General features: G+C 42.2%; 1 protein-coding gene across 1 annotated transcript; it reads right to left on the bottom strand.

Annotated features, from left to right (window-relative positions):
- Window positions 1-853: 853 nt before the first annotated feature.
- il12b2 (interleukin 12B 2) lies at window positions 854-9,817 on the bottom strand. The gene is made up of 8 exons (XM_029722354.1): window positions 9,644-9,817; window positions 4,349-4,430; window positions 3,871-4,101; window positions 3,647-3,749; window positions 3,093-3,283; window positions 2,595-2,743; window positions 2,326-2,436; window positions 854-1,083 (listed from the first exon to the last, which is right to left on the bottom strand). The coding sequence occupies exons 2-8, from the start codon at window positions 4,428-4,430 to the stop codon at window positions 952-954; spliced, it is 999 nt and encodes a 332-aa protein (XP_029578214.1). The 5' UTR covers window positions 9,644-9,817; the 3' UTR covers window positions 854-951.
- Window positions 9,818-17,132: the final 7,315 nt, after the last annotated feature.

Here is a 17,132-nt window from a genome sequence, read left to right on the forward strand (position 1 = left end):
ACGACGACGACTAACATGCTTGTAAGGCACACCGCTATACAAAGCATATAATCTCCCACACTAAACAAACTCACACACATACCTATATATAGGACTCTCAATCAGAGGAAAATAGAAACACCTGCCTCCAATTGAAAGTCCACACCCAAACCTAAACATAGAAAAACTAAACTAGACAGAACGTAGAAAATACAACCTAGAACATACCCAACACCCAGAACTAACAAATCACACACCCTAAACACAACCAACCACCCTGAACCAATCAAAGCAAATACCCTCTGCCATGTCCTGACCAAACTACAATACAAATAATACCTAAATACTGGTCAGGACGTGACGTCTGGTGGACTCACTAAACACAAATACTTCGTTTGTAAATTATGTCTGAGTGTTGGAGTGTGCCCCAAGCTCTCTGTAAATAACAAATAAAATGGTGCCCCCAAATATAATAAGCTTGTTTTACTCCATTGTTTGTCAGCAAATGTAATTGTAAGCAAACACTGTTTAGCCTCAAAACATAGTTAAAACTACATAGATTGTCAGCTATGAGACAGCTCTGTTTATGAATTTTTACATTTCTCCAGCCCCATCACTCAGCCTGTATACCAAGACAGTGGCAGGTGTACAGTTTATTTTTGTTTGAACTGCAGCTTGCCCCTTTAACAACCTGTATATGTTGATGCATTGATGTTGTGATCTAATTTCCACAATAGATAAAAATAATTTCTGGTCATATTCAACAGATTAGCATTTTCATCTGAAATTTGCACAAGTAAAACAATGTCTGCATGAGGACCATCCAATTTATAGACCAACTACATGCATGTGGAAAGTCAATAATTATCACTACTTTTTGGGAAAATGTTACATATTACATTTTATTGGCATATTTAACTGTCTAGATCCCAGAAACACATAGTGATACGACAATAGGGAGCACGATGTCTGTTATTCATTAGCAGTGAATGCAGATCTCGACTTAGTCTTGGTCCCCTTCTTTTCTCCTGTCTTGCAGCAGATGCTATCTTTTCCTTTGCGTTTCTCTTTGCATTTCTCCTCCTTTTTGCCTCCCGTAACCACCTGTAATAAGGTAAATGGTAGAGTGTTTCCTATCCATAAGCCAACCAGATGGTTATTTTGTTTGGGCACCTCATTCAAGAAACACAACAGAGATCACTTACACTACAAAACTTGTAGGAAATATTTCACCTGATGTGTGTGTGAGTGTTTTGTGCGTGCGGCAGAGGAGGATGGTGGGCGAAGAATATAGCAAGATGGGCTCAATCTAATGGCTGGAATGGAATGAATGTAAAGGTATCAAACACATCGACTTGTGTTTTATACCAATCCATCCTTCTATTACTCTGGCCACTAGCACCTGTGTGTGTGTGTGTGTGTGTGTGTGTGTGTGTGTGTGTGTGTGTGTGTGTGTGTGTGTGTGTGTGTGTGTGCCTGCGTGCGTGCGTGTGTGCGTGTGTGTACATGCATGTGTGTGTGTGTTGTGAGTCTCTGTGGACATGTCTGTGGGTGCCTGTGTGTGTGTGTTTGTGTTTCTTGGTCTAACAGGATGTGACGGAATAAGTGTGAATGGTATAGGCTGCCCTTCACATTGAGCCACAGTCCACAACACATTAGCCCAGAAATGACTCAGATGCTACATCAGTGTCTATGTAGCAGGCTTATCCATGAGGCTAGTGTAAAATGTTTTGTGGTTAAATTATATAGAGTATTTTTGCTTTCTTCTATTTCTTAATTACTATACAATCATCAAGTTCACCTTTAATATGTTACAATGATACCAAACATCAACAAAAACACATACTGTATGTACACCTCCCAACACATATATATATACATAACATAGTATACAGTACACAAACAAGGAAACAGAAGTATGAGGCAGGAAACAGCTCTTTTAATAGCAATAGTTGTGACGTACAAAGAGACAGAGCCAAACCATCAGCCTACACAGAAACACCACCACAAAGATACATTGATAAAGGGACTGATATCACATCACACACTTGTACACTGTAAACCAGGGTTGCAATGGTGCTCAGGATAGAGGTTGCTGTTAACCCTTTTATAGCTTTTTTCAGATAGTTATTATGAAAAAGATAATATAATTCAATAAATATGTCAATAGTTACCATTTTGCAGAGTTACATATTTGTTAGAAGGCACTAGTCCCATGATAACCAGTGCCTGAAGAAATAATGGTAGCTTACGGTGGAGGGCGATAGTTGAAATGAAGTGATACTGTAAAAAGCGTCTGCTAAATGTCATATATTATTCTATTATTACTATATCTTAGTTGGTTACATTTTTCCAGGGGGTCCACTGGCTCCAGGGGGAAGGGACCAGGGGGTCTCTGGAGCGGACCCTCAGCTTACTGACCCCTCTCGGTATGAGAGGATTCATAGAGTGCTCCTCCTAAAGAGAGAAAGGCAAAGGAGAGAGAGTTATGGTTTCATTCCAAAATTCCAGTGTGTGTCAATGTGTGCATAAGCTTGCATGTGTGTGTGTGTATGTGTGAGTGAGTTTGTACGTGTGTGTGTGTGTGTGTGTGTGTGTGTGTGTGTGTGTTGTACCTTTCCGTTGTCTTTAAAAATGTATCCTATCTGGTGCTCCAGAGGGAAGTAGCTGGGCGGACAGTTCCAGGTGGCTGGTGGTTCTACTTTCACCTTCAATCTCTGATCCATCACCTGGCACTTCATCCCTGCAGGACTGTCTGGCTGGACTGTGGACATGTATATAACAGGCAGGGGTGTATTCATTAGTGCACAATGTAGCAAAAAGGTTGCCCCGAAGCAAAAAAAAATTCATTGGAAAAACAAAAGCATATAGGACAAATTCATGTAGGTTTCAGGTCCATTTGCTTCCGTTAGCTTCCTTCTGAATAAAACGTTGTTACATAGACCTGTGATACTTGTTTTTGGTTTGCGTAATCACACATAACATTCTTGCACACATGAGATTTGCAAACAAACGGAAATTAATTGTGTTTTAAGCCTTTCCTTACTCTGTAAAGAAGTACCATGGAAATGCATGGTTTTAATACCACCTGTTATGTAGGTGGATACACTCACCAATGTCATGTAGGTAGAACCTCTTAGTCTTCCTGAGGTACTCCTGCCTGGTGATGGCCTCAACAGTGACCACTAGGGGAGCAGTCTCCTCAGTGTAGGGTGAAAGTGAATGTGTCAGTTCAAACTCCAACCCTCCATCTTGGAGGCTGGTCGTTGGGTACACCCAGGTGCAAGATTCCTGGCTGTCAGTACTGGAGACACATACAGATGTGGAGTCTTAATTTGAGGGAGTTTGCTACAGCAGGAAAATAATTCTGCAGCGACAGGAAATGGGAATTTTTATGTGGATTCTAATTAATGGACATTTTAATTTCAAAGTGGAAATTACAAACTTTAGAAGCCTTGATAAAACTAGTAGACTTTAAGTTTGCAATTCTCAGCAACAAAAGAGTGCTCAAATTAATATCCTACATCTGTCCAGTACACATCAGATTAAATAAGAATGTCTGTCTGTGTCTGAATAAAAACGATGAAAAAGGCTACGTTTGTGTGTGTGTGTGTGCGTGTGTGTGTGCGCGCGTGTGTGTGTGTGTGTGTGTGTATGTGTTACTTACCAGTCATGGCCCAGCCCAAGACGGACAGCTGTGAATTCACTGCGGGTCCAGCTACAGTTAAAGGTGCAGCCATAAGACTTGGCCCGACAGCTGATTAAATAATCTACAGAGAGAGGCAGAGCACACACACACACACACACACACACACACACAAACATGAACAACCAGACATGTGGTAGAGACATGTGGGCAATAAACTATCTCTCTGTCACAAACACACACACCGTCCTGTTCCTCCGGGTCCTTCAGCTCCTCCAGTAGATAGATGGATCCTAGTTTCCTGTCTCCATCCCAGCAGCTGTATTCTCCATACCAGTCCACCTCATTCAGTATCAGGTTATGGCCTTGGACCTGAGTTTTGTCTAAATCCTCAGCCTCGTACTTCCACGTCATAGCGCCAGAGAATGCCGTGGGACATGTCAGAGTCACCAAACTGTCCCCCTTATCAACCATGTCTACACACACACACACACACACACACACACACACACACACACACACACACACACACACACACACACACACACACACACACACACACACACACACACACACACACACTTCAATTAGATCCACAATAAAACACTGAGAGCACAGTATACATAAAGAGATACAGGCAGAAACCATTGATACTTACAATCAGGAACACACACAGCTCAGAGATAAAGAGAGAAACACACACACATACAAACACACACTCACAGAATTCATGGAAGGAGGTGAGACCATTCACTCTCGGTAGAATAACACAGAGGAGCATGATGACCCATGGTACTACAGTCATCTGGAGAGGAAAGAGAGTACAGGGGAGAGAGAAAGTCACACCATATAGAGATACTGATCTAACATCAGTTTACTGTTTCACCCTAATGGTTAGGGTTAGGACTTCTGGAGAGTAAGCAGATTACAGATCTGTGCCTATGGAAAAGCTTTACCTGGAGTTACCTGGAGTTATCCTATTCTAATCATAATTATTTTTTGGGAATTCATTAAAGCAATTTGCTCCAATTGGCCTAGATATGGCATTATTTATACCAGTTACTCAATGTGATTAATTATTGAAAGGAAGTACAAGAAAGTTTATTGTTACCGCATTATAATTCTTAAGTAAATAATAGCCAACAAACAGGACTACATAGGACTGTCAAATAAAACATAGGCATATCTCTATAAACCCTGTGAGATAATATAGATTGGATAATGTATAGCCAGGTCCATAATTATGGATAATGAGCTGAGACTGTATAAAGATGAGCAAAAAAGACTGTATGAAATAAATAATACAAATACTGAGCTATATTGTATGCTCGAAAAAAATAAAATGGTAAATTATGTTATTATACTAATACAATTGCTCAAAGAAAGACATTTTGTTTAACAAGTAATAAAAAATATCTAAAAAAGATAGGAGTCAAACTTATTGGCATCCCTGTATTCAATTCTCTAGCACACTACCCTTGAGAGGATAAAGACACTGAGCCTTTTTCTAAAATGTTTTATGAGCTTGGAGAACACATTGAGGCGGCAGGTAGACTAGTGGTTAAAGCGTTGGACTTGTAACCGAAAGGTTGCAAGATTGAATCCCCGAGCTGACAAGGTAAAAATCAGTTGTTCTGCCCCTGAACAAGGCAGTTAGCCCACTGTTCCTAGGCTGTCATTGAAAGTAAGAATTTGTTCTTAAAACTTCTTAGGGCTTAAAACCCCTTTTTTCTCAATTTCCGCATGAATGACGTGCCCAAAGTAAACTGCCTGTTGCTCAGGCCCTGAAGCCAGGATATGCATCGGTACCATTGGAAAGAAAACACTTTGAAGTTTGTAGAAATGTTAAAATAATGTAGGAAAATATAACACAATAGATATGGTAGGAGAAAAGCCAACCTGATTTTGTTTTGGAGAGAGACCATCCTCTTACAATGGCAAGTAAATAAGGGCATACTGAAAATTAGCTCCCTGGATGCAATTCCTATGGCTTCCACAAGGTGTCAGCAGTTTCAGTAGAAGGACACAGTCTTGGAAATTCGTGTTTGCGTGTGCCATGAAGACAGGACGCACCTGCTAAAATCGGTTTCCTATTGAACATACTTCTATCTGTTAGAAATATTATATTTTGATTACATTTTAGGGTATCTGAGGAGTAAATACAAATGTATTTTGACTTGTTGAAACAAAGTTTAGGGGTAGATTTTCGGATTCCTTTCTCTGCAAGTTGAACGAGTGGATTACTCAAATCGAAGGCGCCAACTAAACAGACTTTTTGGGATATAAAGAAAGATTTTAGCTAACAACGCGACACTACATGTTATAGCTGGGACCCTTTGGATGACAAATCAGAGGAAGATTTTCAAAAAGTAAGTGAATATTTAATCGCTATTTGTGAATTTGCTGGTGGAATTGTTTTTGATGTGGGGCGCTGTCCTTAACCTCTTTAGGGTAGGGGGCAGTATTTGCACGGCCGGATAAAAAACGTTTGAATGGTGTCAGTGAGTATAACAGAACTCATATGGCAGGCAAAAACCTGAGAAGATTCCTTACAGGAAGTGGCCTGTCTGACCATTTCTTGGGCTTCTACACTCTCTTTGTTGAAAACTGAGGATCTTTGCTGTAACGTGACACTTCCTACGGCTCCCATAGGCTCTCAGAAGGCGGCAAAAAGCTGAATGATGTCTTTGCAGGCCCAGGCTGAAAAACATTAGCGCATTTGGATAGTGGTCGATCAGAGAACAATGAGACTGAGGCGCGTTCACGAGGCGACCCCATGTTTTTATTTTCTCTGTCTTTGAACTAAAACAGGGTTTCCCGGTCGGAATATTAGCGCTTTTTTACGAGAAAAATTGCATAAAAATAGATTTTAAACAGCGGTTGACATGCTTCGAAGTACGGTAATGGAATATTTAGAATTTCTTTGTCACGAAACGCGTCGGGCGCGTCATCCTTCGTCACCCTTCGAATAGTATCTTGAACGCACGAAAAAACAGAGGATATTTGAACATAACTATGGATTATTTTGAACCAAACCAACATTTGTTATTGAAGTAGAAGTCCTGGGAGTGCATTCTGATGAAGAACAGCAAAGGTAATCACATTTTTCTAATAGTAAATCGGAGTTTGGTGAGGGCCAAACTTGGTGGGTGTCAAATTAGCTAGCCGTGATGGCTGGGCTATCTAGTCTGAGAATTGTAGTTCTTCTTTTGATTCTCTATCAAAACTGCAGTTTCTGTGGGGTCACGTTGCACTTCCTAAGGCTTCCATTGGCTGTCAACAGCCTTCAGAAAGTTCTTTCAGCATTCTCCTGTCACTGGGCAGATAATAGGAGCTCAGTCAATCAATGGACTGCCTGTGGACAAAGGGATTGGATATGAGCGATCCCGCGAGTGCGCGCCGTTCCTTATTTTTCTTTTTGAATGAATATGCTATTGTCTGGTTGGAATATTATCACAATTTTACGTAAAAAAATACCATAAAGATTGATTTTAAACATCGTTTGACATGCTTCTAAGTACGGTAATGGAACATTTTGACTTTTCGTCTCTGGTACCACGCTCGCGCGTTATGACTTTGGATAAGTGATCTGTACGCACGAACAAAACGGAGGTATTTGGACATAAATATGGATTTTTTCAATCAAAAACAACATTTCTTGTGGAAGTAGTAGTCCTGGGAGTGCATTCTGACAAAGATCAGCAAAGATAAGAGAATATTTATAATACTAATTCTGAGTTTAGGTGACCCCGAACTTGGCGGGTTTCTGTATAGCTTGCTGTGATGGCGAGCTATGTACTCAGAATATTGAAAAATGTGCTTTCTCCGTAAACCTATTTTAAAATCTGACACAGCGGTTCCATCCAGGAGTAGTCTATCTATAACTCTTTAAATAATTGTTATATATTTGTCAACGTTTATGATGAGTATTTCTGTAAATTGATGTGCACATTCATCAGAAGTTTTGGTGGGAATACATTTTCTGAACATCACGCGCCAATGTAAAATGCTGTTTTTGGATATAAATATGAACTTTATCGAACAGAACATACATGTATTGTGTAACATAATGTCCCAGGAGTGTCATCTGATGAAGATCGTCAAAGGTTAGTGCTTCATTTAGCTGTGTTTTGGGTTTTATTGACACATGTCCTTGCTTGGAAAATGGCTGTGTGATTATTTTTGTCTATGTACTCTCCTAACATAATCTAATGTTTTGCTTTCGCTGTAAAGCCTTTTTGAAATTGGACAATGTGGTTACATCAAGGAGAAGTGTATCTTTAAAATGGTGTAAAATAGTTGTATGTTTGAGAAAGTTGAATTATGACATTTTGTTGTTTTGTTGTTTTGAATTTGCCATCCTGTTATTTCACTGGCTGTGTCCCGCAGGTGGGATGCTAGCATCCCACGTAGCCCATAGAAGTTAAGGTAGAAAATATATCATACATTTGGAGGGATCTTAGACCATTCCTCCATACAGAAACTTTCCAGATCCTTGATATCATTCCTCTGCTCTAATGGACTGCCCTCTTCAATTCAAACCACAAGTCCAGAAAATGGGGTTCAAGTCCAGAAACTGAGATGGCCATTACAAAAAGTTGATTTTGTGGTCAATTAACCATTTCTTTGTGGATTTTGATTATAGCTTAGTTTAGTTTCTTGCTGTAAAATCCACTTGGCAACCAGGTTTTTGGCAAAAATGTCCTGGTACTTGGTAAAGTTTATAATGTCGTTGACCTTAATATGTGGAAGTAAAATAGCACCTTAACATCAAAGATCCACCACCATATTTTACAGTTGGTATGAGGTACTTTTCTGCATATGCTTCCATCTTTCGATGTCAAACCCACCGCTGGTGTGCATGGCCAAAGAGCACTATTTTCATGTCATCTATAGCTCAGTATTTGTATTATTTATTTTATGCAGTCTTTTTTGTTCATCTTTATGAATGTTGCCAATAATTATGGACCTGACTGTAGCTATTCGCTAAAAAACATCACACACCCAGACTCCAGAAAGAGGTAGAGCAGGCATACTCTGATATAAAGTGTGAATAGGAGTTTGAATATGCTCTCAAATATAATAGATAATCATACAAACATACACTGAATATACCAAACATTAGAAACACCTTCCCTGTGGAATGCTTTAGACACCTTGTAGAGTCCATGCCCCGACGAATTAAGGATGTTTCAATATTAATATTGAAAACATCCTCAATTCGTCGGGGCATGGACTCTACAAGGTGTCAAAAGCATTCCACAGGGATGCTGGCCCATGTTGACTCCAATGCTTCCCAATGTTGTGTCAAGTTGGCTGGATGTCATTTGGGTGGTGGACCATTACTGATACACATGGGAAACTGTTCAGCATGAAAAACCCAGCAGTGTTGCAGTTTTTGACACAAACCAGTACGCCTGGCACCTACTACCATATGCGTTCAAAGGCACTTACATTTTTGTGTTGCCCATTCACCCTCTGAATAGCACACATACATAATCCATGTCTCAATTGTTTCAAGGCTTCTTTTAGTTGTCTCTTCCCTTCATGTACACTGATTGAAGTGAATTTAACAAGTGACATCAATAAGGAATCTTAGCTTTCACCTGGATTCACCTGGTTAGTCTATATCATGGAAAGAGCAGGTGTTCTTAATGTTTGTATACTCAGTGTATAAAATATATCAAGTGGTGATATAATCTTTGGGTAGGATTTAGCCCACTAAAGGTTTGAACCATGTCAAAAGTTTGTAGCTGCTTTTTTCCTAAAGGGGAATTTAGCCTAATTAAACATAGAATATAGAATTTCAATAAAAATGTAAATGCAAACTACAGTACGTCCTGCCATAGCCTTTGATGAGCCTACATGAACACATAAAATGAGTTATTCATTGAACGCAAAAAAAGTATTTACTGAAATGTAATAACCTATGTCACTTTTTAGTTCTAATTAATACATTTCCCATTGAATGGGTTCAGCCCATAAGTGTTGCTGAATTTGCACAGGTCTTGCACTTACCGTTATGCTGAAGTTGCGCTGGTCACGTTGATAGATTGTTGGCAGTCAGCTCGGTCAAGCTTGTAACAAAGAGTCAACTTGAGTTTCTCTTATTTTCTGAAAGTCCTTCTGTTTTATATGTTTGGCTACTGTGTGCTATTCAGCCTCTGCCCACACATCTTTGCCACGGACTTTTGGAAGATGAGAGGGTGGGTGGGGGGTTGGGGGAGGATGGAGTTGGGTGCAATTCATAAGTAAACTATTAGTAGTAGTAGTACTGTGTGTGCATGTGTGTGTGTGTTTGTTTGTGTGTGAGTACACATGCACCACAGTTCCATCTGAGATTAGAATCTTTAATGGTGTGACGTGTGAGGGTGTTGTAGCGATGGTCGTCAACAAAATATTTTCAGAAGAAAACCCTCCAGTTTGGGGCACTCCCTACACCCACCCCATACTCCCCTCTATCAAACATCAATGTCATCTCTCCTTACTTTCTTTTTTTATGACCAATATTTAATTTTTTTTGTTCCTTTTTTGTCATGGTTACAGCAGGTACAATATTCATATTCACATCAGATAATAAATACATATATTATTATATATATTATTATATATATATATATTATTATATATATTATTACATATTTTCTATATCTATTTCTCCTTACTTTCTTTCATTTTCTCTTCTTTGACATTCAACACTTGTGTCATACATAGATTCATTTGCAAGTCAAACAAGTTTTTGAGGAAACATGCCCACATGAGGCCTTTTATCTTTTATCTCTCACAGTACAGTTTCTGTCTCAACCTTTTGAGGTTTATTTTAGATGGGTGGAACTAGAGAACTAACTACTGACCCCAAACACACACACACACACACACACACACACACATATGCACACACACACATACACACACACATTAAATCATCATTCACATATTCAATGTCTATGGGTCTTTTGTTCAGAGAGAACTCCACACGTCCCACTACGACATTATGTTTTTATAGGTTCATAGTGTGTGTGTGTGTGTGTGTGTGTGTGTGTGTGTGTGTGTGTGTGTGTGTGTGTGTGTGTGTGTGTGTGTGTGTGTGTGTGTGTGTGTGTGTGTGTGAGTGCGTGCACTTTCACCACAGTTCCATCTGAGATTAGGATCTTTAAAGTTGTGACGTGTGAGGGTGTTGTAGTGATTCTCGTCAACCAAATATTTTTTGAGGAAAACCCTCCGGTTTGGTGCACGGTGTGCACACAAGGCCGGCGCCAAAATTAATCAGTTGGATGGGCATTTGATTTGCATAGTATTTTTCACAGGGCCTCCACATTTTCTTAACGGGTTTTATAGTGAAGACATATAAAAATGTATTGCCTTTTAATGCGGATTTTAGTGGAACTGTTTTATTTCAATAATACAATTTTCAGTTTATCAAAATCATTGTCACTTAATTAAAATGATACAAATCTAAAAGTAAAAATTCTACTAATATGAGAAAACCAGCCATATTGATACATTAATACACCGTGATCCATTGGCGGCTAAAGAAATTAACGCATGGAACTCAGAGATAGCCTATAGGACAATGCAACAGTCGCCTATAGGACAATTCAACAGTAGGCATTGTCAACTAACTTAATCCATTGTCAACTAACTAAAAATACATACAACCGAAAATATCCTGATGAAAATTCAGGTTCTTTCAATCGCATTCATCTCTCTACTCCGCCAGTCTGCCTTCCTTTCTATCTGTCTTGACTTGAGCTATTGCAAGTGAAGTGCAACATTGTATCAAATCAATCAATTGGGTCCAGCCTGAAGCTGTCACTAGCGAACATGCAACATTGTTTCAACTAGCCTATTCCAAGCCCTAAGAGTTTCCTGCCCCAGTGAGCTCAGGACAGACAGCTGTTTTTGCGGAAGTGAAAAGTGTTCAGATATTTTATGTTGTATTCGGCGCATGTGATAAATACAATTTGATTAGCTTTTTTGATTTGATATCATCAAATCATGATATTTTGCTGTTTCACACTGAGGCTTGGTGATATTGAGGGGGGAGAGCATTGGAAGGATTTTTCAAATACTGTGAGGAACTGTCATTTGCAAGGGATGTTAAAAATACAGACCATTGACTTACAGTGGTTATTCCTTTAAATGTTTTGAGCTTATGCTGCGACCATTTGTAGTAGATGGTGGCAGATTGTGGTAAATAGCGTCATTCTGTCATTGCACCACACTATCACAATGGGGAGTTAGAATGCTGATCTATCGGTAGTCTAAACTGTAGCACAAATTGATAATCTTTACGTAAATTAACCTGTTGGGGCTAGGGGGCAGTATTTGCACGGCCGGATAAAAAATGTACCCGATTTAATCTAAAACTGTTTCTAAAACTGTTTGAATGGTGTCTGTGAGTATAACAGAACTCATTTGGCAGGCCAAAACCTGAGAAGATTCCAAACAGGAAGCGCTCTCTCTGACCATTTCATGGCCTTCTTGATCATCTCTAACCAAAACAGGGGATCTCTGGCATGACGTGACATTTTCTAACGCTCCCATAGGCTCTCAGAAGGCGCCAGAAAGCTGAATGGTGGCTTTGCAGGCCCTGGCTGAAAAACATTAGCGCATTTTGTAAGTGGTCGATCTGAGAACAATGAGACTGGGCACGCGTGCCCGAGCTGACACCATGTTTACTTTCTCTCTCTTTGAACGAAAACAACCTCTCCCGGTCGGAATATTAGCGCTTTTTTATGAGAAAAATGGCATAAAAATTGATTTTAAACAGCGGTTGACATGCTTCGAAGTACGGTAATGGAATATTTAGAATTTTTTTGTCACGAAACGCGTCGGGCGCGTCACCCTTATTTACCCTTCGGATAGTGTCTTGAACGCACAAACAAAACGCCGCTATTTGGATATAACTATGGATTATTTTGAACCAAACCAACATTTGTTATTGAAGTAGAAGTCCTGGGAGTGCATTCTGACGAAGAACACCAAAGGTAATCAAACTTTTCTAATAGTAAATCGGAGTTTGGTGAGTACCACACTTTGTGGGTGTCAAAATAGCTAGCCTGTGATGGCTGGGCTATCTACTCAGAATATTGCAAAATGTGCTTTCACCGAAACGCTATTTTAAAATCGGACATAGCGAGTGCATATAGGAGTTCTGTATCTATAATTCTTAAAATAATTGTTATGTTTTTTGTGAACGTTTATCGTGAGTAATTTAGTAAATTCACCGGAAGTGTTCGGTGGGAATGCTAGTCACATGCTAGTCACATGCTAATGTAAAAAGCAGTTTTTTGATATAAATATGAACTTGATTGAACAAAACATGCATGTATTGTATAACATAATGTCCTAGGATTGTCATCTGATGAAGATCATCAAAGGTTAGTGCTGCATTTAGCTGTGGTTTGGGTTTATGTGACATTATATGCTAGCTTGAAAAATGGGTGTCTGATTATTTCTGGCTGGGTACTCTGCTGACATAATCTAATGTTTTGCTTTCGTTGTAAAGCCTTTTTGAAATCGGACAGTGTGGTTAGATTAACGAGAGTCTTGTCTTTAAATAGCTGTAAAATAGTCATATGTTTGAAAAATGGAAGTTTTCGGATTTCTAAGGGATTTGAAAATCGCGCCACAGGATTCAACTGGCTGTTGAGTGGGTGGGACGCAAGCGTCCCGCATAGCCCCAAGAAGCCCCCTTCTGATAACCAGGCAGCGAATCGCATCTCTGCATGTCTGGCAGACATATCAGTGTGGATGACGGATCACCACCTCAAGCTGAACCTCGGCAAGATGGAGCTACTCTTCCTCCCGGGGAAGGACTGCCCGTTCCATGATCTCGCCATCACGGTTGACAACTCCCTTGTGTCCTCCTCCCAGAGTGCTAAGAACCTTGGCGTGATCCTGGACAACAACCTGTCGTTCTCCACTAACATCAAGGCGGTGACCCGATCCTGTAGGTTCATGCTCTACAACATTCGCAGAGTACGACCCTGCCTCACACAGGAAGCGACGCAGGTCCTAATCCAGGCACTTGTCATCTCCCGTCTGGATTACTGCAACTCGCTGTTGGCTGGGCTCCCTGCCTGTGCCATTAAACCCCTACAACTCATCCAGAACGCCGCAGCCCGTCTGGTGTTCAACCTTCCCAAGTTCTCTCACGTCACCCCGCTCCTCCGCTCTCTCCACTGGCTTCCAGTTGAAGCTCGCATCCGCTACAAGACCATGGTGCTTGCCTACGGAGCTGTGAGGGGAACGGCACATCCATACCTTCAGGCTCTGATCAGGCCCTACACCCAAACAAGGGCACTGCGTTCATCCACCTCTGGCCTGCTGGCCCCCCTACCTCTGAGGAAGCACGGTTCCCGCTCAGCCCAGTCCAAACTGTTCGCTGCTCTGGCACCCCAATGGTGGAACAAGCTCCCTCACGACGCCAGGACAGCGGAGTCAATCACCACCTTCCGGAGACACCTGAAACTCCACCTCTTTAAGGAATACCTGGGATAGGATAAAGTAATCCTTCTAACCCCCCCCCTTAAAAGATTTAGATGCACTATTGTAAAGTGGTTGTTCCACTGGATATCATAAGGTGAATGCACCAATTTGTAAGTCGCTCTGGATAAGAGTGTCTGCTAAATGACTTAAATGTAATGTAAATGTAAGTTAACAAAGAAATGTTTTGACCAAGTTAATCTGCTCATGTTGTGTGTGTTCAATTATTTGTGACATTGTGGATACAATGAAAAATGTAAACTAAATAAATAAAATAAATCCTATTCATAATTAATAAGCAGATGCGTGTTGCAAGCTTTCAAAATTACGACGCCTCGAATCTAGTATGGAGCGAACGGAGTACGCCGGGGCCCCCTCAATGTCCAGAGGGGGCGGAGGAACCTCCCGCACCTCAGACTCCTGGAGCGGGCCAGCCACCACAGGCCTGAGGAGAGACACATGGAATGAGGGGTTAATACGGTAATCGGGGAGAATCTGTAACCTGTAACTCACCTCATTCAGTCTCCTCAGGACTTTAAATGGTCCCACAAACCGCGGACCCAGCTTCCGGCAGGGCAGGCGGAGGGGCAGGTTTCAGGTCAAGAGCCAGACCCGGTCCCCCGGTGCAAACACCGGGTACTCACTGCGGTGATGGTCTGCGCTGGCTTTCTGGCAGAGCACGGCGCGCTGAAGGTGAACATGGGCGGCGTCCCATGTCTCATCCGCGAGCCGGAACCAGTTGTCCACCGCAGGAGCCTCGGTCTGACTCTGATGCCAAGGAGACAGAACCGGCTGATACCCCAGTACGCTCTGGAAGGGGGAGAGGTTAGTGGAGGAGTGGCGGAGTGAGTTCTGGGCCATCTCTGCCCAGGGTACGAACACCGCCCACTCCCCCGGCCGGTCCTGGCAATAAGACCTCAGAAACCTACCCACATCCTGGTTAACTCTCTCCACCTGCCCGTTACTCTTGAAGTGAACGCCCTTCAGACCCTCGAAGTGAAATGGGAACCCCGATCAGACACTATATCCTCAGGCCCCCTGTAGTGCCGGAAGACGTGTGTAAACAAGGCCTCCGCAGTCTGTAGGGCCGTAGGGAGACCAGGCAGAGGGAGGAGATGGCAGGACTTGGAAAAATGATCCACAACGACCAGGATCGTGGTGTTAACCTGTGAGGGAGGAAGATCGGTAAGGAAATCAACCAACAGGTGCGACCAAGGCCGTTGTGGAACGGGTAAGGGGTGTAGCTTACCTCTGGGCAGGTGCCTAGGAGCCTTACACTGGGTGGACACCGAGCAGGAGGAAACATAAACCCTCACGTCCTTAGCCAAAGTGGGCCACCAGTACTTCCCACTCAGACAGCGCACCGTCCGACCGATGCCTGGATGACCAGAGGAGGGTGACGTGTGGGCCCAATAGATCAGCCGGTCACGGACAGCAGACGGAACGTATAGACGCCCAGCGGGACACTGGAGCGAAGCGGGCTCTGCACGTAACGCCTGCTCAATGTCTGCGTCCAGCTCCCATACTACCGGCGCCACCAGGCAGGAGGCCGGGATTATGGGGGTGGGATCCATGGGCCGCTCCTCTGTGTCATACAGCTGGGACAGTGCGTCTGCCTTGGGGTTCTGGGAACCTGGTCTGGAAGAGAGGGTGAAAACAAAACGGGTGATAAACATGGCCCACCTCAGACTGTCCACAATAGGCTGAGAGAGGCTGTAGGCCTGTTGTAAGGCAGGTCCTCAACAGACATCACCGGACACAACGTTGCCTATGGGCACAAACCCACCGTCGCTAGACCAGACAGGACTGGCAAAAAGTGCTCTTTTTATTTTTTATTTATTTAACCTTTATTTAACCAGGTAGGCTAGTTGAGAGCAAGTTCTCATTTACAACTGCGGCCTGGCCAAGATAAAGCAAAGCAGTGCGATACAAACAACAACACAGAGTTACACATGGCATAAACAAACATACAGTCAATAATACAATAGAAAAAGTCTATATGCAACACGTGCTAATGAGGTAGGATAAGGGAGGTAAGGCAATGAATAGGCCATAGTGGTGAGATAATTACAATATAGCAATTAAACACTGATAGATGTGCAGAAGATGAGTGTGCAAGTAGAGATAATGGGGTGCAAAGGAGCAAAATAAATGAAATAAATAACAGTATGGAGATGAGGTAGTTGGATGGGCTATTTACAGATGAGCTATGTACAGGTGCAGTGATCTGTGAGCTGCTCTGACAGCTGGTGCTTAAAGTTAGTGAGGGAGATATGAGTCTCCAGCTTCAGTGAATTTTGCAGTTCAATCCAGTCATTGGCAGCAGAGAACTGGAAGGAAAGGCGGCCGAAGGAGGAATTGGCTTTGGGTGTGCTATGGGTGGGAGCTGCTATGGTGACCAATGTGTTGCGATACGGCAGGGCTTTACCTAGCAAAGACTTATAGATGACCTGGAGCGAGTGGGTTTGGTGACGAATATGAAGCGAGGGCCAGCCAATGGCAGCATACAGGTCGCAGTGGTGGGTAGTATATGGGGCTTTGGTGACAAAACGGATGGCACTGTGGTAGACTGCATCCAATTTGCTGAGTAGAGTGTTGCAGGCTAGTAGGATATGTACACCATCTCCTACATCGCCAAGGTCAAGGATCGGTAGGATAGTCAGTTTTACAAGGGTATGTTTGGCAGCATGAGTAAAGGATGCTTTGCTGCGAAATAGGAAGCCGATTCTGGAAAATGTTGGATTGGAGATGTTTAATGTGAGTCTGGAAGGAGAGTTTACAGTCTAACCAGACACCTTGGTATTTGTAGTTGTCCACATATTCTAAGTCAGAACCGTCCAGATTAGTGATGCTGGATGGGCCGGCAGGTGTAGGCAGCGATCGGTTGAAGAGCATTTATTTAGTTTTACTTGCATTTAAGAGCAGTTGGAGGCCACGGAAGGAGAGTTGTATGGCATTGAAGCACGTCTGGACGTTAGTTAACACAGTGTCCAAAGAAGGGACAGAAGTATACAGA

Source organism: Salmo trutta, chromosome 29, assembly GCF_901001165.1.
Source record: "Salmo trutta chromosome 29, fSalTru1.1, whole genome shotgun sequence".
In the NCBI taxonomy this organism is placed as follows: Eukaryota; Metazoa; Chordata; class Actinopteri; order Salmoniformes; family Salmonidae; genus Salmo; species Salmo trutta.